Genomic DNA, 24989 nt, shown 5'->3' on the forward strand with positions numbered 1-24989 from the left:
CAAGAAGAAATCTCCTGTGGGTCGACGGAATCTTCCCCCTGCTATCGCAAGCACCAAACTTCTGCTTCACCGGTCCTCTGGGTCCCCTCTCATCGTGACGAGCGTGGTCTCTGGAACACAGGAGCTGGATCCAAGGGACCCTGACAGTCCAGTGGTCCATCTGTCCAAATTTGGTGGAGGTAAGTCCTTGCCTCCCCACGCCGGACAGTAATCCTGTGTACTGCGTGAACTGCAGCTTCTAGGGCTTCTGTGCACTTTTGCAAGGAATCCTTTGTGCACAGCACAGCCCAGGTCCCCAGCACTCCGTCCTGCATTGCTCAACTCGCTGAGTTGACCACAGGCTTTGTGGGACTCTCCTTTGTAGTGTTGAGACGACCGCCATGCTCAGTTCCCTTGAACCCGTGTTCAAGTGCTTCTGCGGGTGCTGCCTGCTTCTGCGTGGGCTTTCTGTGTGGCTGAGCGTCCCCTCTGTCTCCTCGTCCAAGTGGCGACCTCCTGGTCCTTCCTGGGCCCGGGCAGCACCCTTTTTTCTTCAACTGCAACCTTCGAAGCTAGCAAGGCTTGTTTGCTGTCTTTCTGTGTGGAAACAACTCTGCATCCTCCAGCACACTGTGGGACATCTTCTGTGCAAAGGAGAAGTTCCTGGCACCTTCCGTTGTTGCAGAATCTTCAGCTTCTTCCACCTGGAGGCAGCCATTTTGCACCTTCATCCAGGGTTTAGTGGGCTCCTGCTCCCCCTGGACACTTGTGACTCTTGGACTTGGTCCCCTTCCTTTACAGTTCCTCAGTTCCAGGAATCCATCTTCAGTGCTTTGCAGTCTGTTGTGGTCTTTCCAGAATCTCCTATCACGACTTTAGTGTGTTTTTGGGGAAGTAGGGTCACTTTACTCCTACTTTTCAGGATCTTGGGGTGGGGTTTCTTGGACACCCTTAGTGTTTTCTTACACTCCCAGAGGCCCTCTACACACTACACTAAGCCAGGGGCCCCTAAGTGGTTTGCATTCCACTTTATTAGTATATGGTTTGTGTTGCCCCTAGGCCTATGATATCGTATTGTATTCTACAGTGTTTGCACTACTTTTCTAACTGTTTACTTACCTGATTTTGGTTTGAGTATATATTTTGTGTATTCTACTTACCTCCTAAGGGAGTATATCCTCAGAGATATTTTTGGCACACTGTCATTAAAATAAAATACCTTTATTTTTAGTAACTCTGAGTATTGTGATTCTTATGATGTAGTGGTATATGATATAAGTGGTATAGTAGGTGCTTTGCGTGTCTCCTAGTTCAGCCTAGTTCTGCTATAGCTACCTCTATCAGCCTAAGCTGCTAGAACACTACTAATCTACTAATAAGGGCTAACTGGACCTGGCACAAGGTGTAGGTACCCTCAGGTATCCACCATAAACCAGGCCAGCCCCCTACAACCCTGAACCCAGAAAATCAGATTCCTGCAACCTGAAGAAAGAAGGACTGCTGACCTGAAAGCCCCGTGGAGATGACAGAGACAACAACTGACTTGGCCCCAGCCCTACCGGCCTGTCTCAAGACTCCAAGAACCTGCACAGCGATGCATCCAGCGGGACCAGCAACCTCTTAGGACTCAGAGGACTGACCTGCACCTAAAGGACCAAGAAACCCCAGAGGACAGCGGCTCTGTCCAAAACTGCAACAAAGAATCCAACTTTAAAGAGACTCCAGCCTCACTCCGGAAGCGTAAGTGTTCACACTCTGCACCTAACGCCCCCGGCTCGGGTCCTGAAGAACCAACACTGCAGAAAGGACCCCCAGGCCACTCCAATGACGTGGACACTCGGAGTCAACCTCCCTGCACCCCCAGAACGACGCCTGCAGAGAGGATCCAGAGGCTCCCCCTGACCACGACTGCCCGAATACAAGGGGACCCGAAGCCTGGAAAAAACACTACACCCGCAGCCCCCAGGATGGAGAGGAACCAACCACCGGTGCAGGAGTGACCAGCAGGCAGCCCTCATCCTATCCCAGTCGGTGGCTGGCCCGAGAAGCCCCCCTGTGCCCTCCCTGCATCGCCAGAGTGACCCCCGGGTCCCTCCATTGATTTCAACTCAGACTGATGCCTTGTTCACACACTGCACCCGGCTGCCCCTGTGCCGCTTGTGTATTTTGTGTGCCTGTTTGCCCCCCGCCCCCCCCCCCCCCCCCCCACTGCTCTACTAACCCCCCCTGGTATGCTCCTCGCGGACTCAGGTACTTACCTGCTAGCAGACTGGAACTGGAGCACCCCTGTTCTCTATAGGTGCCCATGTTATTTGGGCCTTACTTTGACCTCTGCACCTGACCCGCCCTGTGTTGCTAGTGCTGGGTGTTTGGGGATGAACCCCCAACGGTGGACTACCTATGCCCAGGAGACTGAACTTGTAAGCGCTTTACTTACCTGAGAAACTAACCAATACTTATCTTCCCCAGGAACTGTTGATTTTTGCACTCTGTCCACTTTTAAATTAGTTTATTGCCATTTTTGCCAAAACTGTGTACATTACTGTTTTAAATCAAAGTTCCATACTTACCTGTGTGAAGTACCTTACAATTTATGTACTTACCTAAATTCTGAATCTTGTGGTTCTAAAATAAAGAATATTTTTCTATGTGGAAACCTATTGGCCTGGACGTCTCATTCATTGCCTGTGAGTGTACAACAAATGTTTAACACTACCCTCTGATAAGCCTACTGCTCGACCACACTACCACAAAATAGAGCATTAGTATTATCTAATTTTGCCACTTCCAACCTTGGACTATGTGCACACTATCTCTCACTTTGAGATAGTATATATATGTATGTAGTATATGCAGAGCCAACTTCCTACACATGATCATGGGACTCTCTCAGAAACTCAGAAGGAGATGGGATGTCCTCTTGCCATGCCTCCTTTTTGCCTACAGGGAGGTACTCTAAAAAGGAGTGGGCAACAGCCTCTTTGAGCTCCTATTTGGTCACCCTGTTAGGGGTCCCCTTGCTCTTGTTAAGGAGGGTTGGAAACAACCTTTAAAACCTCCAAAGCAAGACATTGTGGTCTATGTACTCGGCCTAAGATCTAGAATGGCTGAGTACATGAAAAATACCACTAAAAACCTTCAGGCCAGCCAAGTGCTCCAAAAGCAATGGCATGACGAGAAGTCTGTCCTGATAGAGTACTACCCAGGACAGAAGGTGTGGGTATTGGAGCCTGTGGCCCCAAAGGCACTCCAGGACAAACGGAGAGGACCCCATCTCATTGGGAAAAGAAAGGTGAGGTCATCTATCTGGTGGATCTGGGCACTGCCAGAAGCCCCCTTAGGGTGCTTCATGTCAATCGCCTAAAACCTTACTATGACAGAGCTGACTTAACCTTGTTCATGGCCACAGATGAGGGGCAGGAGGAAGCCTCTCCCTGACCTCTTCTTCAACACTGCAGCTGATGGCTTAGTGGAAAGTGTGGTTCTTGCAGACTGCCTCACTGCTGAGCAGAGGGAGGGCTGCAAAAATCTCCTAGGACAGTTTTCTGACCTCTTCCCTCTTATACCTGGTACAGCTACCTCGTGTGAACATACAGTTGATACTGGAGACAGTTTACCTGTCAAAGGTAAGATTTAAAGGCAGCCTGGCCATGTCAGAGATTGCATTAAAAGAGAGGTTCAGAAAATGTTGAATCTAGGAGTTATTGAGGTTTCTGATAGCCCCTGGGCCAGCCCAGTGGTGCTTGCCCCCAAACCGCATAGCAAAGAAGGAAAGAGAGAAATGCGGTTTTGTGTGGACTATAGGGGTCTTAATACAGTAACCAAACCTGATGCTCACCCTATACCCAGGGCAGATGAGCTAATAGATACACTGGTATGTGCCAAGTATCTAAGCCCCTTTGATTTGACTACAGGGTATTGGCAGATCAAATTGTCAGAGGATGCTAAAGCAAAAACTGCTTTTTCTACCATAGGAGGGCATTATCAATTCACTGTTATGCCCTTTGGTTTGAAAAATGCACATGCCACTTTTCAGAGGCTGGTGAATACAGTCCTCCAAGGTTTGGAAGCTTTCAGTGCAGCATACTTAGATGATATTGCTGTATTTAGCTCCACCTGGGATAACCACCTGGTCCACCTCTGGAAAGTTTTGGAGGCCCTGCAAAAGACAGGCCTAACTATCAAGGCTTCAAAGTGCCAGATAGGGCAGGATAAAGTGGTTTATCTGGGCCACCTGGTAGGTGGAGAACAGACTGAACCCCTACAAGGGAAGATTCAGACCATTACGGACTGGGCTCCCCCTACTACACAGACCCAGGTCAGAGCCTCCTTAGGTTTCACCGGGTATTACAGAAGGTTCATTAAGAACTATGGTTCCATTGTTGCCCCTCTTAATGACTGCACCAGTACAAAAATGCCTAAAAAGGTATTGTGGACAGCTAGCTGTCAGAAATCTCTTGAGGAGCTTAAGCAGGCTATGTGCTCTGTACCTGTCTTGAAGAGCCTAAACTACTCCAAAAAATGCATTGTCCAAACAGATGCTTCTGAATTAGGGATAGGGGCTGTACTATCACAACTTAACTCAGAAGGCCAAGATCAATCTGTTGCTTTTATCAGCAGGAGGTTGACCCTGAGAGAAAAGCGTTGGTCTGCAATGGAGAGGGAGGCCTTTGCTGTGGTCTGGGCCTTGAAGAAGCTGAGACCCTACTTGTTTGGGACTTACTTCATTGTTCAAACAGACCACAAACCTCTATTATGGCTTAAACAAATGAAAGGTGAAAACCCTAAATTATTGAGGTGGTCCATTTCCCTACAGAGGATGGACTTTACAGTGGAACATAGACCTGGGAGTACCCACTCCAATGCAGATTAACTCTCCAGATATTTCCACTAAGACATGGAAGACTCATCTGTGCAAAGCTAGCCTTATTGCCCCTCGTTTGGGGGGGGGGTTGTGTAGGAAAGTACCATCTTTCTTGGCATGTTACCCCCATTTTTACCCCCTTTATAAGTCCCTAGTATATGGTTCCTGGGTACCCAAGGCATTGGGGTTCCAGGAGATCCTTATGGGCTGCAGCATTTTTTTTGCCACCCATAAGGAGCTCAGACAAACCCTTTTGCAGGCCTGCCATTGCAAGCGTGAAATAGTGCACATACTACAGTAATACACAGTTATTTTCACTGTACTTAAGTAACTTATAAGTCACCTATATGTCTAACCTTCACTTGCTGAAGGTTAGGTACAAAGTTACTAAGTGTGGGGGCACCCTTACACTAGCAAAGGTGACCCCACATAGTTCAGGGCCAATTCCCAGGACTTTGTGAGTGCGAGGATGCCATTACACGTGTGCATTACATATAGGTCAATACCTATATGTAGGTTCACAATGGTAACTTCGAATATGGCCATGTAAGGTGTCTAAGATCAGGGAATTTCCCCCCCATTCCAAAGCTGGTATTGGGGCGCCAATTCCATAGATCCTGGGAGCTCCTGCCATGGAGCCCCGGTACTGCCAAACCAGCTCTGTGAGGCTTGCAATGCAGCTATAGTTGCTGCCATCTCACAGACAGGGTTCTGCCCTCCTGGGGTCTGAGCAGCTCAGTCCCAGGAAGGCAGAACAAAGCATTTCCTCTGAGAGCAGGGTGTTACACCCGCTCCCTTTGGAAATAGGTGTTACAGGCTGGGGAGGGGTAGCCTCCCTCCCCCAGACTCTGGAAATGCTTTGAAGGGCACAGATGGTGCCCTCCTTGCATAAGCCAGTCTACACCGGTTTAGGGACCCCTGGTCCTCTGCTCTGGCGCGAAACTGGACAAAGGAAAGGGGAGTGACCACACCCCTGTCCATCACCACCCTAGGGCTGGTGCCCAGAGCTCCTCCAGTGTATCCCAGACTTCAGCCATCTTGCTTTGCAAGCTATGGGGGCACTCTGGAGAGCGGTCTGAGTGGCCAGTGCCAGCAGGTGACATCAGAGACCCCTCCTGATAGGTCCTTACCTGATAAGGTAGTCAGTCCCCCTCTCAGGGCTATTTAGGGTCTCTCCTGTTGGTTCTCTACAGATTCTACTTGCAAGTTTCCAGCAGGAATCCTCTGCAGCTACAACTTCATCCTCTGACCTCGGATCAACCGCAGCCTGCTCCAGGAACCACTGTAACAGCAACAAAGTATCCACAAGGGATTCCTTTCTTCTGCAACTTCAGCTCCAGCCAGCAACTGGAACAGTTCCACGGTGTGCACGCTCTGAGGACTCCTTGTCTTCACCCTGCACCAGAAGGACTGAAAAAATCTCCTGTGGGGGTGATGGAGTCACTCCCCTGCTCACGCAGGCACCTTCTAAGTCGACGGCCGGTTCTCTTGGACTCCTTTCACAGTTACGAGCGTGTTCCTTGGAACACAGAGGGTGGACCCCATCAACACATACTGTCCTGAGGTCCTGCTGACGTAATTTGGAGGAGGTAAGACCTTGCCTTCCCTGAGAGCAACAGTACCCTTGTACACCACGTCTTCTTCTCCTCCTAAGGCCTCTGTGCACTATTTGCAAAATTCCTTCGTGCACAGCTTGGCCCAGGTCCCCAGCATTCTATCCTGTGACACTCAACTCGCTGAGTTGACCTCCAGCGGCTTTGGACTCTTCTTTGCAGTGCTGCACCAACTGTGTTTTGCACCTCCTTTGTCGTCTGGTGTCCTGAAGCTCTCTAAAGTGCTGAGAGCCCTCTCTTCCTCCTCACACAGAGTTGAGGCCCCCAGGTCCCTCCTGGGTCCAGCCAGCGCCATTTTGACTCAAAACGCAACTTTTTCATAACCAAGGCTTGCTTGTTGGAGACTTCCAACACAAAATCACGTCTGCATCCATCTTCACGTCGTGGGACATCCATTGCATCATGCAGGAACCCGCTGATATCTTCCTAGGGTGCATTTCTGCAGTCTTCGTCCAACTGGGGACTCTTCTTTTGCAAACTCTTCTGGGTTGGCAGGGACTCCTGTCCTTCCTGGAACCTCTTTCGACTTCTGGACTTTTTCCCCTTCTTTTGCAGGTCTTCAGGTCCAGGAATCCAGCAGTTGTTGTTTGCAAACTTGGTTGGTTATTGCAATAATTCCAATCACAAGGTGTAGTGTGTCCTAAGGAAACTTGCAGTACTTTACTCCTGCTTTTCTAGGCTCTGGGATGGGGTAATTTACTTATGTTTACTGTATTCTTACTCTCCCAGCGATTCTGCACACACTACACTTGTCTAGGGGGGAATTTGTGATTTGCATTCCACTTTCTTAGTATATGATTTGTGTTGCCCCTAGACCTATTTTCTCCCATTGCATTCTAAAGCATTTCCTATTGTTTGCACTATCCTAGTCTAATTACTTGCCTTATTTTGTTCTCTAGTGTATATAATGTGTATAATACTTACCTCCAGAATGAGTATTGCCTCTAAGATAGTTTTGGCCTTGTGTCACCCAAATAGATTACCTTTATTTTTGGTAACACTGAGTATTGTCTTTACTTGAGTATAAATACTGTGGTATTGCAGGAGCTTTGCATGTCTCCTAGTTCAGCCTAAGCTGCTCTGCTATAGCTACCTCTATCAGCTTAAGCTGATAGAACACTACTACTTCACTAAAAAGGGATAACTGGACCAAGTGTAAGTACCCAAGGTACCCACTACAAACCAGGCCAACCTCCTACAGTTCTGCTACTTATCTTTGGTGTTTTCTTACACTTCTTGTTCCCCTCTTACACTACACTTGCCTAGGTGGGAAACCGACTTTCGCATTCCACTATTTTAGTGCATGGTTTGTGTTCCCCCTTTGCAGCCTATTGTGATTTTCACTGTGATATTTGCACTGTTTTCTAACTGTTTTTACAGCTATTTCTGCATTCTAGTGTATATACATTGTATATTAATTACCTCCTAAGGGAGTATAGTCTCTGAGGTATTTTTGGCATTTGTGTCACCAAAATAAAGTACCTTCATTTTTGTAACACTGAGTATTTTCTTTCATGTGTGCAAGTACTGTGTGGCTACAGTGATATTGCATGAGCTTTGCATGTCTCCTACATAAGCTTTGGCTGCTCAGCTACAGTTACCCCTAGAGAGCCTGGCTTCTAGACACTGACTACATTTCACTAATAAGAGATAACTGGACCTGATAAAAGGTGTAAGTACTGTTGCTTCCCACTACTAACCAGGCCAGCCTCCTACAAGCACCAAACACACACTCTCAGTGGCACAGGGGTGGTCAGGTGCAGGATGCAAACACAGCGTCAGGCTTAGTCAAGGGTGTTGGTTCTGGAAAACTAAAGGCTGGATAAGGAGAAGGGCTGCCTGTTGAACGTTGCTGCGCCAACAGTCGGATTCCCCAAAGCCAGGGGACTGCGGGTGCAGGGGTATCTTTTGGTGTCTGGAATCTTTGTCCGGTTCTTTCACAGTCAGGGGGGGTCCTCTGGATTTAGGCTGCAGGTGTTGTGTTGGACAGCAGGGGTCAAACCAGGGTGGACACTAGGTCAGAATTGCCTGAGGACCAGCTCTAGCTGGTTGGGCCACCTGGACACAAGCCGTGGGCGTCAGGTGCAAAGTGGAAAGGACTTGCAGATCCGGGGCAGTTCTGGAGTCCTTTGTTGGAGCTTCTATTTGGACAGGGCCGCTGTCTGTGGGAGATCTTTGTCTTCCCAGTTGCAGGCAGTCCTCTTGAGGCTTTTAAGAGATCGCGGGTCCTGCAGGAAGCGTCTCCTATTTGTTGCAGGGCTTCAGAAGCTGGAGACAGGCCTGTAGGGCTGGGGCCAAGCCAGTTGGTGTTTTCAGTCTTCTCTGCTGGGGGTCAGCCTAGCAGTCCTTCTTTTTTCTTCTTGTCTTCTTCTTTACATCTCCAGGAATCTGATTTGATGGGTTCAGGGGAGGCCTTAAATCCCTCTTTTAGGGGCGTTGCAGGGGTCAGAGGGCAGTAGCCAGTGGCTACTGTCCCTGAGGGTGACTACTCCCTTTCCAGTGTCCACTCCCTTTGGGGAGGGGGACACAGACCTAATCCTATTGGTCCCTGTCCGCCAAACCAAGATGGAGGATTTTGAAAGCACTTCCGCTCGGGGCACCTTATGGGTGGTCCTAGCTGAAGTGGTCACTCCTCCTTGTTTTTCCTAACTTTCCTGCTGGACTTGCCGCCAAAAGTGGGACTTTGTCTGGGTGGTGGGTATCTCCACTCGTAGGAGTGCCCTGGGGCACTGTAACAAGAGGACTGAGCCCTTGAGGCTCCCCGCCAGGTGTTACAATTTCTGTAGGGGGGAGGTGTGAAGCACCTCCACCCATTGCAGGCTTTGTTTCTAGCCACAGAGATCACGAAGGATCTCACCCATGTGGTCAGAAACGTGTCTGGAAGTGGCAGGCTGGAACACACCAGTCAGTCCTGCACTAGAAGTTTGGCTAAAATACAGGGTGCATCTCTTAGATGCCCTCTGGGTGCATTTTGTTTTTAATAAATCCAACACTGGCATCTGTGTGGGTTTTTTGTGCTGAGAAGTTTGATACCAAACTTTCCAGTATTTAGTGAAGCCATTATGGAGCCTTGGAATTCGTAATGACAAACTCCCAGGCAAAACTCTCAGTGTGGTCACACTGCACTTACAATGTCTAAGAATGGACTTAGACACTGTAGGGGCATATTGCTCATGCAACTATGCCCTCACTTGTGGTATAGTGCACCCTACCTTAGGGCTGTAAGGCCTTCTAGAGGGATGACTTACCTATGGCACAGACAGAGCTCTGTCTGTTTCTCCCCACCAGCACACACAAGCTGCAATGGCAGTGTGTATGTGCTTGGTGATGGGTCCCGCAGGGTGGCATAATACATGCTGCAGCCCTTTGGGACCTTTACTGGCCACAGGGCCCTTGGTATCATGGGTACTTTTTACAAGGGACTTAACTGTGTGCCAGGGGTGTGCGAATTGTGGAAACATTGGTACATGTTTAGGGAAAGAAAACTGGTGCTGGGGCCTGGTTAGCAGGATCCCAGCACACTCTGAGTCAAGTCAGCATCAATATCAGGCAAAAAGTGTTGGGGGGAGGTAACCATGCCAAAAAGGGCACTTCCCTACAGTCACCTTTAAAAATACATATAAAATCTTACATTTGCTTTACCACGTTCTTCATTTGCATGTTGGTCGAGGTCATCAGTGGGCACATTGTGCCAGCTGGAGAAGTTCGGGTGGCTCCCAATTCCAGCTGGAGCAGCGGGGAAAGGTTTCTGGAGCTGATGCAGGGCCCCTGCTGGGGACTACTTGGAAAAGGTCTGTGCAGGTAAATTTAGGGGTGGTTCCGTGGAGTGTCCCTTAGAGCACAGCAGGGCACAGGGCGCCCGGGTGCAGAGCGAATTGGTGAGCCAAGAGCTGTGCTCAAAGATGCCCTTTGGATCTGGAGTCGCTTCAAGGGTCGTTTGCAGGACAACGGGGCCACTCTGGCGGGAGGACCAGGGTGTTCTTGAAGTCCCTCGAGTGGGGTTTCCTCCTGGTCCTTTTTCAGCCCTGGGCAGTCTGGTTTTCCTGGTGACTGATGTCAGCTGACCAGTACCCATGGCATTGCTACCGTTTGGCCATTGGAGGGTGCAGTGCCACCAAACTTGACACACTTGCAGGGTTTGTCCTGGTGGTCATTGGTTTGTGGTCAGGTGGAGCTGTGACTTCCAGTTCGGGGGTTAGCAGCCGGCTAGTGAAGTGACCCTCACTGGGTTGCTGGTTTCTTCTTTGTTGCAGAGTGGTACCTCCACTCTGGAGGGAGTTCTTGGGTGATTGGCAAAGCCTGGAGGTCCTCTGGGGTTCTCTTGGTCAGTCCAGTTGTTCAGCTTCTCCTCAGCTGCGATTGTCGGGTCCTGGGTGCAGCATGCAGGGTTTGTCGCCTTTTCTCTGTGCAGCAGGTCCACAGTTCTCATGCCTTGAATTGTCTTGGTGCTGGTCTTCTTTGTGTCCTTCAAATCTCATTACCTGGTCTAGGGATGCCCACTAAATACTGAATTTAGTGGGCATTTTAGGGAGAAGCTGGTAGTGTCCAATGGGACCCTTACCTTTTGGGTGGCTACACCCACTATAGTGACCACTTCCTGTGGGAAGAGTCACTTCCCTATCCCTGCTTGGCTATTTTCCTTACATCTAAGGTGGAGGAAAATGAAATCTGGTGTCCACCTTGCAGACAACACCTTAGGGGTGGTGCATGCCAGGAGGCTCCATTCCCCCTACTCTTTGTGTGGCTTCCCGCCTTTGCTCCTGCCAAATGTGGGTGTTTGAAAAGGGGTTGAGCATCTGCTGCTAGCAGCAGGCCTGGGGGGGCGAGTTTCGAAGGCGGTAAGCCCTTTGAAGCCCGCACCCAGGGCAGTGCACATTCCTGAGGCAGTGCACATTGTTCTACAAACGAGAGACAGGGCTCTTCCCCAAGGTTTGTTGATTGGGTGTCTGAAGGTAGAAGGCTGGATAGAACCAGTCAGCAACCATGCCAGGTTAGTTAGCTCTTGTAGGGGGCACCTCTAAGGTGACCCCGGGTGCATTTAGGGATAAATCCTATACTGGTACCAGTTTGGATTTATCATTCTGAGTTGTTTGATACAGAACCACCCAGGGTTCAGAGTGGCCATCATGTGGCTGGGAAACTTGTGTTGACCAATGTCCAGCACATGTATTAAAATGGCTGTTCTGTTCACTCACTATGTGCCAGGTTTGGCAAGACCACAGTGGAGTGTATTGCTCATGCAGCTATGCACCCAAATATGATATGGTGCACCCTTTCTTAGGGCTGCCAGAGGGGTGTCTTAGCAATAGTTTATGTTGTGCCTGGTGGACAGAGGGCACACAGGCAGTGTGCTGTGTTGAGTTTGTGTTTTAGGTTTGCACCAATACACCCAGCCTGCAATGGCAGTGCTGGGGGCATCTGGATGCATGGCCCTAGAGGGTGGCCATTCAGTGCTGCTGCCCTCAGGGGCCTAACCATTTACTAGGGACTAATAGTGGTAGCTAAAGGTGTATCCAGTTTTGCCAGTGCATCACAACAGTTTTAGGGAAAGAGCTCTGACCCAGGGTACCTGGTTAGCAGGGTCCTTGGGCACTACAATTTCTAAGCTATATCATACATCAGGCAAAAAGTGGGGATAACCATGTCAAAAAGAGGCCTTTTCTCACAGCAGGTACACAATATACCCTACTTTCATGTACCCCATTTTTACTCATCCTGCCACTAGGGCATTTATTAAAGTATTATAACCAGTGTTTAATTTGTAAATAAAAAGGTGCCGGTGCCGAAAGCCCTCTGCTGCATTTAAATGTGACGGAATACTGAGGCAGCGTAATCCTGAAGCTATCTTGGGCCTCTTCAGTCCATTTAAAGCCACTCCCTGCACCTTTAGCTCACTCTTGCAGCTGTCTGCATTTTCCCATTGTGACACTTTTTCGTTTTTCTCTTCCTCTTTCTTTTCGGTGTGTGTTTTTTGCTTGCAGTAAATGCTTGAGGCAGAAAAATAGGTGCCAGTGCTCCGCACCGGAAACACGCACATATTAAGCACTGATTATAACCCTTAGCGGGCAGATATTTTTAACCACTTTAAGACCCCTCCACTCCTATCTTTTCCCTCCGCCTGAGTTATATTGAGTACATTTTCCCAAAAAAAGTGCTCCCACGTAAGACGTAGGTCGCAGCACGGTGCGTTCCACAATCTTATTTTTCCTTCTCTTTCCTGAAATATTATGTCATCACTGGAATCCATCCTCTGTTTTAAAAAATATCGTCCAGAAAAATTTGTCACAAGTCAACAATGTCTACCCGAGCTCAATTACTTCTCCAATGATCCAAAAACAAAAATCAAAATGAAAATCTCTGGACAACAATTTTTTGATGGAGATATATCATGGGTTGGGATTACTAGAGATTACTAGAAATCTGCCAGTGTTTTTTAGTGATGTTGCACATTATTTCTGCTGTTGTGCGTCATGGCTAAAGAGGAATAAAAAAAAAAAGTCTTTGACGCAGCTTGTCATGTCATTTTGGAGCGGCATGCATGTGAATGCTTAAAAAATTATACAGGTGCTTTTTTCTTTTCATTTACTGATCCAGGTTGAAAATATGAAAAGCATGTTTTTGAAAGCAGGTGGGGGAAAAAACCAAGGGGCCAGTAGTCGGAAGCAACAAAAAAATCGTAGACAGAGATAGCAACACACAGGACGCGGGTGGGGGAGGTAACATGGAGAGAGAGCAGCATGGAGCATAGGAGGGAGAAAAGCAAATGGGAGGAGATAGCAAGGCAAAGCTGCGGGGAGACGCACAGGGGAAAGGAAGCTACATGGGATGGAGAAGCACAAAAAGGAGAGTTCTTCACAGGTGCGGGAAGGATTACATGGGTAAGTGAGCAACACGGAGCGCAGCAATAGGAAAAAGAGAAGTAAAAGAGGGAGACAGCTGGAAAACAAAAGCACTCTCTTTGAGTGCTTAACCAAAAAGAGACGGATAGTGTCTGGATAGTGAGCTGTGGACAGACACAAGGAATTAAGGCCCACACAAGCTACTGAATAAGTAAGCAAATGAAAGTGATTTGAAAACCAACCAGTGGTAAGCAACTGGCAGGCAACCTGACAATAGGCCCTTTCACAAATGAACATCCCGGTAGGCGAGGCCTAAAAGATATTTTCCTGAGTGTGAGCAGAGGGAGGATACAAGTCGTCCCAGCAAACTGTCCCAGTAGAGGAACAAATACAAAAATAGAAAGTAAAGCCATTAAATAAGAAGCAAGCAAATGAAAGTGACAGGAAATCCAGCCAGTGGGAAGCAATGGGCTGGCAGTAAGGTTTGGTATTGTCCACTAGAGTTCTTTCGACAGCAGACAGCTAAAAGCGGTCTGTAGGCAACGCTATGAAACAAGTGGGGAATGGGGACTCCATTTTCTCTTGTTTAAAATGAAAGGGGCTCAAACGTGCACATTTCTATTAGTATAAAGTGTACATATGCAGCACAGTGATCTTGTTGATAGTGAAGGGTTTTACTATCTGACATGATCACTGTACTATGCATGTACAGAAGAGCTTCATTAATACATTAAACAAAACACTAAAGAAGCATAAGTCTCTCAGCTGCTCTTACAAACTAGCAGTTAAAGCAGAGCTATGAGAGAAAATCTGCTGACTGTTCTGGGATAGGCCTTAATCAACTCAAAGGCAATATGGTAGGCTATTTTGCTCCTTGTACTCTCACTTCCTAACAAGACTCAAAGAGTGAAGGAGCAGAATACAGTCACTCAAAGTGCCCAAGCTTCCAAAACCAAATGGTTATCCTGTTGCCTGACCTAAAAGTGAATGACAACTGCAGACAGGCCAGTGCCATATCATGGATAGCATATTGACACATTCTTTGTATACTGTAATTTGGGCTGACCCAAAATATGGTTGACAAATCTAAAGCTCAGGTACTGAAGCAGGCTGATCCAAAGCCCACACTGTATACTATGCTATAGTTTTTGTAAAAGGTCTTGGCTTACACTGCACCTAAAAAGAGTTTGTTGCTTTGTTTGAGCTTTCGTAATGTTTTGCTGTCTAAGCTGACCACAGTTACCAATACGTTTGACTGAGTAATTGACTTATTCAGTCCCAAATGTCCTGCATTTTTCAGTTGTTGTAAAGCACTCATTTTCATAAGTAATGTGTTTCTCTTATCCTTTGCTACTATCCTACTCTTGAATAGCAATTCTTTAATGCTGGCCCTATAGTTGCAACTCAAGACCACACTCTGGTCTGACTGTTAATTTGTTATATTAAGTATAGATTTAACAATATTTGTTCAATATAAATGCAAGTAATTGGTCAAAGTGTAGCACATAACCGGTACCGTGTTGTTTTAGCTCAGCCCAGCCATTAACTCATAGATGAACTAAGTCCTTAGAATACATACAATTTTGCATTAAACCACTCATAATGTGGAACACTGATAGATGACTCGAGTCCACGCAGAACTTCACACTACACCATTTTTTTTTTTTTAAACTACTGTTGCCAGCCTATTCTGAGTGCTGTGACAATGATGATATTATTATATAGTTAGATGAGACTGCATTAAAATTGCCAGGCAGAGAATTATAAGAGTTCTACAAAATATTTTATAAATAGCTTAGTAGCCTGGTTTTAACATTTAATGTTTTTTTATTTTAGTGTGTCTTCTTCTGCATTACCTCAGTTGACAACACAAATTATATCCTGGAACAGTTACCTTTCCAGCATTGACAGAGAAATTGCAAATATTAAGGTAAGCTTTTTTGTTTCCTCATAAATGCAGTGCTGTCTGATTGAAAATTAACAACTTTTTAAAATATCAGCACAATAATGCACATTTTCATAAGACAAAATAATTATAGCTTTTATTAAACCTAATTCCAAAACAGAAAAATGAAGTATAGAACAGTGCTCACACCTTAGCCTAAACTTCTCCACTTTCCAACTACATCTTGATTTCACATGTATGCAGTGCAGTAGCATTTTCCTGCTCAGCAATTTTTATTATCTGTTATTAGGAATTTAAAAAGGTATTTGCACTTCAGTTAACTAATAGCTTCACTACCCCGGACCTTCACAGTGTGTGTGCGTATATTTAATCTCAAGGATGTTATATTTGTGTTTCTCCAACACTTTCACTTATAAAATGAAAATTACAAAAATGTTTCTTGACAGATTCAGTGCTCCCAGATCACATCGGATATTGTTCTATAACAGAAACGTAAAACTGCACCTCTGAAAGTCTGCACAATGTTGGTAGTAATTTGAATGATCGTACTGTCTTCTTTCCCGCCAGAATGAGATATTAGTCAGTCAGTTTGGGTAGGAAAGTACCATCTTGGCATGGTTACCCCCCACTTTTTGCCTTTCAATATGCTTAGACTGTTTTCACTGGGATCCTGCTAACCAGGACCCCACAGATTGTGCTCCCTCCCTCTAAATGTGGTTGTCTAGGACTTTGCTCTCCCCACAATTGGCATACTGGTGCCCTCTTATAAGTCCCTAGTATATATTACTTAAGTACCCAAGGCATTGGGGCACCAGAGGTTCCCCATGGGCTGCGGCATGTATTGTGCCACCCATGGGAGCCCATGCAAAATATGTCTGCAGGTCTGCCATTGCAGCCTGCTTGAAAAGATGCATGCACCCTTTCACCACAGGTCACTGCACCAGGTCACTGTAAGTCAACCCTGTGGTAGGCTGTCCTAGCCCAGAGGGGAGGGTGTAGATCACTGATTGTGAGGGCAGCTCTGCATGAGTAGAGGTGCCCCTCCGAACTCCATTTCCATTGCACTGGACTTTGTAAGTGCGGGGAAGCCATTTTACCTGTGTACTGGCTATAGGTCACTACCTATGGTCCAGCTACATAACGGTAACTCCGAACCTGGGCATGTTTGGTATCAAGCATGTCAGGATCATACCCCAATACTGTTGTTAGTATTGGTTGTATGATTCCATGCACTCTGTGAGCTCCTTAGAGGACCCCCGGTATTACTCCTACCAGTCTTCTGGGGTTTTCCGGGCAGCCCACGCTGCTGCCACCCCTCAGACAGGTTTCTTCCCTCCTGCTGCTTGAACAGCTCAGGCAGGGGAAGGCAAAGAAAGGATTTCCTTTGGGAGAGGAAGGCAACACCCTCTCCCTTGGAAATAGATATTACAAGGCTTGAGAGGGGTAGCCTCCCCAAGCCACCAGTTTGCTTTGAAGGGCACATTTAGTGCCCTCTTTGCATAAACTGGTGTTCACCAGTCCAGGGACTCTAGGTCCCTGCTGTGGCTTGAAACTGGACAAAGGAAAGGGGAGTGCCCACTCCCCTGTCCATCACCACCCCAGATGTGGTGCTCAGAGCTCCTTCAGGTGGCCAATTGATTCTACCATCTTGAATCCAAAATGTGCAGAGGCCCCTGGAAGCATCTGACTGGCCAGGTCAGGCAGGTGATGTCACAGCCCTCTCCTGATAGGTGGTCATATAGCTAGGGTCTCCCTCTTGAGTGAATCCTCAGATTCGACATGCAAGACTCCACCAGGACTCCTCTGCATCGTTTACTTCATCTTCCCGCAACTGGATTCTTCAGGACCAACAACCTGCAACTCCAACGATGACTCTGCTTTGCAGCATTGTTTCTCTGGCTCCTTCCAGCAACTGCAACATTTCCCCGGCTGTGCATCCTCTGAGGTCAACGAGACTCCAGCCTGTACCAATAAGTAAGAAGGAATCTCCCTTGGAGTGAAGGAGCCACTCCCCTGCATCTGCAGGCACCAACTGCATCAACGACTGGCTGCGTGAATCTGCTGTCTTCTGGAACTGCCTGGATCCTGCCTCACAGGTGGTGGACTGCAGTGGGCCCCTTGGTCTTCTCTGCCAGCTGTCCAACTTGGGAGACGGTAAGCCCTTCCCTCTCCTTCCAGGACAGTATCCCTGTGCATTGCGATTCTTGCAGCCACTAAGGCTTGTTTGCTCCTGCTCCACAGAATCTTCTGGCACCGTGTAGCCTCAGCCCCCCAACACTCCATCTTGCTAAGCACAGTATCCACCAGCTGCTCCAGCAACATGGGACTCCTCTTCAGATGTGCTGACTGGGCCTCATTGCGACTTACTGTGCCTGCTGCCAGTGGGTTGTCTGTGGGGGCTGTGACTGCTTTTCTTGCCTCTCCCGACTGCTGATGGTTGCCTTGGACTCCCCTCCTTGGGTCGAGTCCCCTGGACCTCACAGGTCCTCTTCAGCCTTGCAACTCTTCTTCTTCTCTTGCATTTGCCAAGGCTTGTTGGTGGTTCTCCGGCACTACTGGCCCACTGCAACCCAACAGCCAACGTTGGGCACAATCTGCATTACTTCAGGAGCTCCTCTTCATCTCCTTCGCTCCACGGCTGGTCTTCTTCTTCCCCTCTTGACCTGGTCCTGCATCCACAGAAGGGTGGGTAGTGGCTCCTGCTATGACCGGACACTCCATCACAAACTGGACTTGGTGACCTTACTTTGCCGGTCTTCTTCTGCCAGAATCCACCTTTGGGTTCTTCCAATCTGGTCTGGGTCTTGCATAGTCCTTTTGCTAAGTCCTCTTGTTAGTTTTGGGGAAAGCCAGGTACTTTTCTCTGCTCTCTTGGTTGCTTGGGCTCTGGTACTCACCTCTTGGGGTCCTTAGTTCCTCCAGCTCCCCTCTAATGACCCTACATCCTTGGGTTGGGGACTGTATCTCACATTCCACTTTCTTAGTATATGGTTTGGCCCTCCTCTAAGGCCTTCACTATTTTCTAATACAATGCTTGTTGTTTACATGCTATTTTCCAATTTCTAATGTGTATATAATTAGTGTCTACTTTCCTCCAGTTGGGGGAAATGCCTATTAGTGTTCTAGTGTTGTGTTTATAATAATAAAGTGCCTTTAGTTTGGTAACACTGTGTGGTTCTTTCATGTGTGAAAGTGCTGTGTGACTACAGTGATATTGCAAAAACTTTGCACGTCTCCTAGATAAGGCTTGGATGCTCATCCACAGCTACCTCTAGAGAGCCCTGACTTCCCGGACACTGCCTACACTTCATTAATAGGGGATACCTGGACCTGGTATAAGGTGATAACACCAGAAGTGCTCAACATATACCAGGCCAGCTTCCTACAGTTTGTGCAACATGATGCAGTACTTGTGCAAAATATGTACATAGCATATGTTTAATGCTCAACAGTGCAGATATATGCAAGTGGTGAGAGCAGTGTATCCAATACTGTAGTCTACAGATGTATCCCCCTTGTTGGCCCTCCACAAATGCAGTCTGTTCTGGAATTTGGAAAAAAATGTTGTTTGGTCTAAAGCAGAATATAGACCTCTTAAAGATATGCCTGTCAGAAGTCCTTTGTATTTCTCTATTGCTGCGTGGTGAACACCGTCAAGAATTACATTGCTGCTGTGTCAGCATTTATGTGCCTTCCGTGTAGCCATCCTTTTTCAAATTGCCTACCATGATCAGGTTCTTGATCTGACTGACACACATTTTTCCACGACACCCTTTGTGATGCCCTAATGGGTCTTAATTCTTATTGTGACTTTTTTAACAAGTTTTCCCTTTGGCCCTCTTTACAGTCTCTAGGTACATCGGTTAACTTTAAAAGCAGTTTTTATTGTGGTAGTCACCTCAGCAAAGGCACATCAGTGAATTGCATGCACTGCGCTTCCACCCACCATTCACATGCCTATTCCCAGAACAGGTGGTCCTCCGAACTAAAGTCCCTTTTCTTCCAAGGTGGTGACACTTTTTCATCTGGGGCAATCCATCACTCTTCCCACGTTTTACTACCTCCACCCCATCCATCCCACAAAGGAGGAAAAGACATTGAATCTACTGGACCCCCCAAAGGGTGGCCGGTTGTATTGATCGCACAAAGGTGAGCAGGTCTGATAACCAGTTCTTTGTGGCCTTTGCAGTCAGCAGAAAGGGTGTGATGGTCCAGAGTAAGGCATTTATGCACTGGATCATTTTGTGCATCAACATGTTTTATATCCTTGCCAAAAAGGAACTAACCTGCGCTCATTCTACCAGAGCAAAGCCATCAACCTCAGCTCTTGATCACGTTGTCCCCATGGCAGGCATCGGCATGCCTCCACACCATTACTAAGCGTTATTGCTTAGATTCAGCGATGTAGAGGGATGGTCACTTAGTGTGCTCAGTGCTCCATGATTTCCTTGTCTAACCACTTCTTCAGTCCCTTCTCCTATGAGCGGTACTGCTTCGGAATCTATCCAACAGGTCAGGAACCTATGGGTAGAAGTATCCAGAAGATCAAAAAGTTGCTTAACTTTAGTAAACATCTTTCTGGTGGATACCCTATCTACCTGCAGGTCCCTCACCAGTCCCAACTACCTCCCTTTTCTGAATGATGGTCATAATAGATCCTTATTAATAAGGTTCCAGATAAGAATGTTGTAACTTATGGAGACTTCTAGTTGCAAATTCCATACTTTAGCATTTCCCCTAGGTGTCAGACTGGATACGTAGATTTTTCTACGAGCAGTACCCTTGTGAGCCGTCAGGCGTCACCTGTCAACTCCTTGTCTGTCGTTGGCATTGTGGTCACTGTGATGTCACAGCCTTATATAGGCACCACCCAGGTGCACTGGCATCAGTTCTTTTCTTTCTGCGCCTGCCTATGGACAGGTCCAAAGAAGAGATACCCTCAGTAATTTTTTTATTGACTTTTTAATGTTTTGTGCATCAATATGTCATCCCTGAAGACCAGATTCATACCATATGACTCCTGTCACCACAAGATGTCAGTGACGGATCCGCACCTTCTGTGCTTGTGGTACTAGGAGTGCGACTACGACTGAAGTTGTGCTCCTTGTTCCGTGCCATGAACCCGAAGACTTTGAGGGAGTGGTCCCTAAAGCTCATGGTGGCCCAGCCTCGCTCGAGAAGAAGGTCTCAAAAGACCGCTCGCAGAGCCATCCGCACTCATCCTCGTCCTACTCCAAGTCCTCAGGACATTCGGGCCACAAGAAGTAAACGTTCTTCTACTTCACCCTGTCGTTTAGACGATGGGACGCAGGAGGAGCGTAGTCATTCTATGCCTCCATCCTCGGAGCCTGTTTCTGGGTCGGCTCTGTGCCTCCCCAAGTTTCCAGGAGCGAGCCACCTGTGCCCCACAGAGGGAGTTTTATGAGGCTATGCAACTCATCTTTGGGCAGTCCAACCCTCCTGTTATGCTTTCGGGCCTAGTAGAGTCGGTGGGGCCCCCTCTCGTTCCACGCTGGCAGCTATAGCTTTGGCTCTGGAGAGCACCCCATCATCGATTACCGGATCTGAGCTGACTCCCGTCGTGTCATTGCGATCTTCCCTGGCGCTGGTACAAAAGTCGACACTTCCAACGTCATTCAGGCCCATGATCAACGTTGACCCCATACTGATGCCTGACTTCGATCTAGAGCCGGAATGACTTTGTCTGAGGCCGATTCTGACTTTGACGGGGATCTCATTCCCTAGGTTGGATCGTGACACTTATGCCTTTAGGTACAGTTATCCTGAGAGTATAGAGGGTTCGCTGAACCCTTTGGAATGCCAGATAGATGACCCTGATGTAGACTGGGCTCAGGAGTTAGGTGAAGCCAGTGGTCTACTCACCTCCCCGGACTCTGGCATGCGTTATCCCCCTATCGTGGCTACAGAGGAGGTAGCCTCATATTCAGTGGTGGTGAGAAAAGTGCCTGAGGTCCTGGGCCTTGAGTTGCCTTTCGTGGCTGTCAGAACTAACCTACTGACTGAGGTGCTTCCGCTCAGGGCTTCTACGTGTGAACCCCTTTTTGCCCTTCAGTGAAGCCTTCACTTGGGCCCTGCTGAGGAGGCGGTCTGAATCCAACACAAGGGCTCCTGTCAAAGGGACTATCACCCGCTGCCGTAGGTGTGCACATAACGACCCTAAATTCCTGACCCAACATCCTACGCCTGAGAGTTTGGTCATCCAAGCGTCTTCCTCTTCTGGCGCATTCCCTTCCGCACCTCTGGACAGGGAATCAAAAAGACTGGACCAACTTGGGAAGAAAATGTTCTCTTCCTCTAGTCTCACATTACGGTCCTTGTACACCGCATGCCTTTTGGGCTGCTACTCCCATACTTTATGGGATGCGGTCATGCAGGTGCCGCCACAGGTCCTGGAGGAGGCCCTGGCCACTCTTTCTCAAGCTGTTGCTGACGGTAGAGATGCAGTCAAGTTCACGATTTGTTCTGGGCTGGGAACGACCGACTCACTAGGCAGAATGGTTGCGTTGACGGTGGCCTTATGATGCTGTGCTTGGTTGAAGACGTCTGGCTTTTAGTGAGCTGTCTAGCAATTGCTTATGGACATGCCCTTTGATGGCATGCACCTCTTCGGAGACAAACCGAACTTAGCGCTCAAGCACTTTAAGGAGTCCCGTTCTATGGCTCTGTCCCTTTGCCCCGTAACGGCTCCTCACCCCCCTCCTTCCGCTTTCTCCCCATTTGTGGCTACGGAAGGGGCACCCAACTATTTCCATTTCCCTCCAACCACCGTGCTGCGCATGCTGCCCAGTCTCTGCATGCACAAGGACTTGGGATCCAACGTTTGCCCCACCGCCCCCATGTTGGAGCCTCCAAACCTTCCTAATCCGTCGCTCCATTGCAAACGAGTTGGAGGCAGGATTTGCAATTACCTCCCCCGCTGGGAATCCATCACGACCGACAAGTGGGTTTTGCAAATTGTCTGAATTGGCTAACCCCTCCCCTTCGAGACTACCCCTCTGGCCATGCCACCATCCTACATTCGGGTGACAGAGGATTACTTGGCACTTCTCCACGAGGAAGTTACGGTTCTATTGGCCAAGGAAGCCGTAGAGAGAATCCCTGTGCCAGAAGTAGGTTGTGGTTGTAATTCCTGCTACTTTCCTGTGCCCAAAAAGGACAAGGCCTCAACCCTGTCCTAGACCTTTGGTCCCTCAATATCTTCCTCAGGAAAGAGAAGCTGAAAATGCTCACTCTGGCTTAGGTCCTATCTGGCTTGAAACCTGAAGACTCGATGGTAGCGTTAGACTTGCAGGACGCCTACTTTCATATTGATGTCCTGCCTGCCCACAGACGTTACTTGTGGTTCGTGGTAGGTCAAGAGTACTTTCAGTTCACTGTGCTCCCCTTTGGCCTCACCAGCACCCCTTAGGTAATCGAGAAAGTGATGGCGGTGTTCACAGCTCATCTGCGCCAGCTAGGGATTTCGGTCTTCCCCTACCTCGACGACTGGCTGTTGAAGGAAGATCCCTCCCCCTTCCCCAGCCCCCTCTCACAGTAGTGACAGATGCATCACTTCTGAGATGGGGCGGTCACATGGGGAGGCTGATCACCTAGAGGCTTGTGGACTCTAGTGCAGTCCGGGCTCCACATCAACCTTCTGGAGCTCAGGGCGATCAGGCTTGCATTGAAATCATTCGTTCCCTCTCTCAAAAGGAAAGTGATGCAGGAGTTCACAAACAACACCACCACCATGTGGTACTGGAACAAGCAGGGCGGGTGGGGTTGTGGACCCTTTGTCAAGAGGCCCTGCCACTCTGGACGTGGCTGGAATATCAGGGGCAAGTCCCTGTTGGTTCAACATCTGGCAAGCCCTCTGAAAGCCAGAGCAGACAAACTCAGCCATCAGTGCATGGTCGATCACAAATGGCGTCTCCATCCGGAGGTGGCGCAAGGTCTCTTTCAGCAGCGAGGGGAGCCTTGGTTAGATCTCCTTACCTGAAGAGAACGCGCTATGTCAGCTGTTTTGCCCTTTGAAGTTTCCAAGGCTCTACTCGCTCGCCAACGCTTTTCGTCTTGAGTGGAGCTCTGGCCTTCTGTACTATACCACTTCTGCCCACAGATTTCAAGAAGATCGAGAACAACCGGGACCAAGTAATTCTTGTGGCTCCGAATTGGGCACGAAGAATATGGTATCCCAAGCTTCTGAGCATGGCCATCAGTTGTCCACTCACACTGCCTCTTCGCTGTTGCAGCAGCAGGGAATGGTTCTCCTCCCGAACCTGCCCAGTCTCTGCCTTCTTGTGTGGAGATTGAGCGGCGGCAGCTGACAGCTTTCGGCCCAAAGTCTGCAATGTTACCTTGGCCACCAAAACGGTATACACCTGTGTAGGAAACTGGCCCCTTGTTTGCAGTACTCTCCCACTTTTTGCCTGATATCTGATACTAACTTAACTGAGTGTGTGCTGGAATCCTGCTAACCAGGCACCTGTATTCTTTCCCTAAACTGTACCATTGTTTCCACTATTGGCACACCCCTGACACAGCTAAGTCCCTTGTAAAAGGTACCAGTGGTACCAAGGGCTCTGTGACCAGGGAGGGTCCCTAAGGGCTGCAGCATGTAATGGGCCACCCTAAAGGACTCCTGTAGAAAGTTGGCTCTGTATATACTATCTCACAGTGAGAGATATTGTACACAGAGTCCAAGGGTTCCCCTTAGAGGTTGATAGTGGCAAAATTAGATAATACTGATGCTCTATTTTGTGGTAGTGTGGTCGAGCAGTAGGCGTATCAGAGGGTAGTGTTAAGCATTTGTTGTACACACACAGGCAATAAATGAGAACACACACTCAAAGACTTAATTCCAGGCCAGTAGGTTTTTATATAGAAAAATATATTTTCTTAATTTGTTTTTAGAACCACGAGATTCACATTTTAGGTAAGTACATAAATTGTAGGGTACTTCACACAGGTAAGTATTGAACTTTGATTTAAAACAGTAGTACACACAGTTTTGGTCAAAATGGCAGTAAGCTATTTTAAAAGTGGACACTGCGAAAATCAACAGTTCCTGGGGGAGGTAAGTATTGGTTAGTTTTTCAAGTAAGTAAAACACTTACAAGTTCAGTCTCCTGGGCATAGGCAGCCCACCGTTGGGGGTTCAAGGCAACCCCAAAGCCACCACACCAGCAACACAGGGCCGGTCAGGTGCAGAGGTCCAAGGAGGGCCCAAAACACATAGGCGCCTATGGAGAATAGGGGTGCTCCGGTCCCAGTCTTGTAGCAGATAAGTACCTGCGTCCTCAGGGAGCAGACCAGGGGGTTTTGTAGAGCACTGGGGGAGGACACACACAAGCACACAATACACATCCTCAGCGGCACAGGGGCGGCCCGTGTGCAGTGGGCAAAGTAGGTGTCGGGTATGTCATTGAAAACAATGTAGGGACCCAGGGGTCATTCTGTCGATGCAGGCAGGGCACGGGGGCTTCTCGGGCTAGCCATGGACTGGGCTAGGATGAGGGCCGTCTGCTGGTCACTCCTGCAGTGGTAAGTGGTTCCTCTCGGTCCTGGGAGCTGCGGGTGCAGTGCTTAGGCCAGGCGTTGGGTTCCTTTGTTACCAGGCAGTTGCGGTCACGGGGAGCCTCTGGATCCTCTCTGCAGGCGTCGCTGTGGGGGTGCAGGGAGGTCAACTCAGGGTGTCCACGTCGTTGGGGTCACCTGGGGGTCCTCTCTGCAGTGTTGGTTGTCCTGAACTCGAGCTGGGGGCGTTGTGTACAGAGTGTGAAGACTTG

General features: G+C 48.3%; 1 protein-coding gene across 4 annotated transcripts in view; it reads left to right on the forward strand.

Annotated features, from left to right (window-relative positions):
* LOC138248711 (E3 ubiquitin-protein ligase TTC3-like) overlaps window positions 1-24989 on the forward strand; it is a 1399506-nt gene that overhangs the window by 1186559 nt on the left and 187958 nt on the right. For all 4 annotated transcript variants that reach the window (XM_069202543.1, XM_069202544.1, XM_069202547.1 and 1 more), the window contains one exon: window positions 15132-15225. In XM_069202543.1, coding sequence (XP_069058644.1) covers window positions 15132-15225 — 94 coding nt within the window. The remainder of the gene's footprint in view (window positions 1-15131; window positions 15226-24989) is intronic.

The sequence above is a fragment of the Pleurodeles waltl genome, chromosome 8 (assembly GCF_031143425.1).
Source record: "Pleurodeles waltl isolate 20211129_DDA chromosome 8, aPleWal1.hap1.20221129, whole genome shotgun sequence".
NCBI lineage: Eukaryota > Metazoa > Chordata > Amphibia > Caudata > Salamandridae > Pleurodeles > Pleurodeles waltl.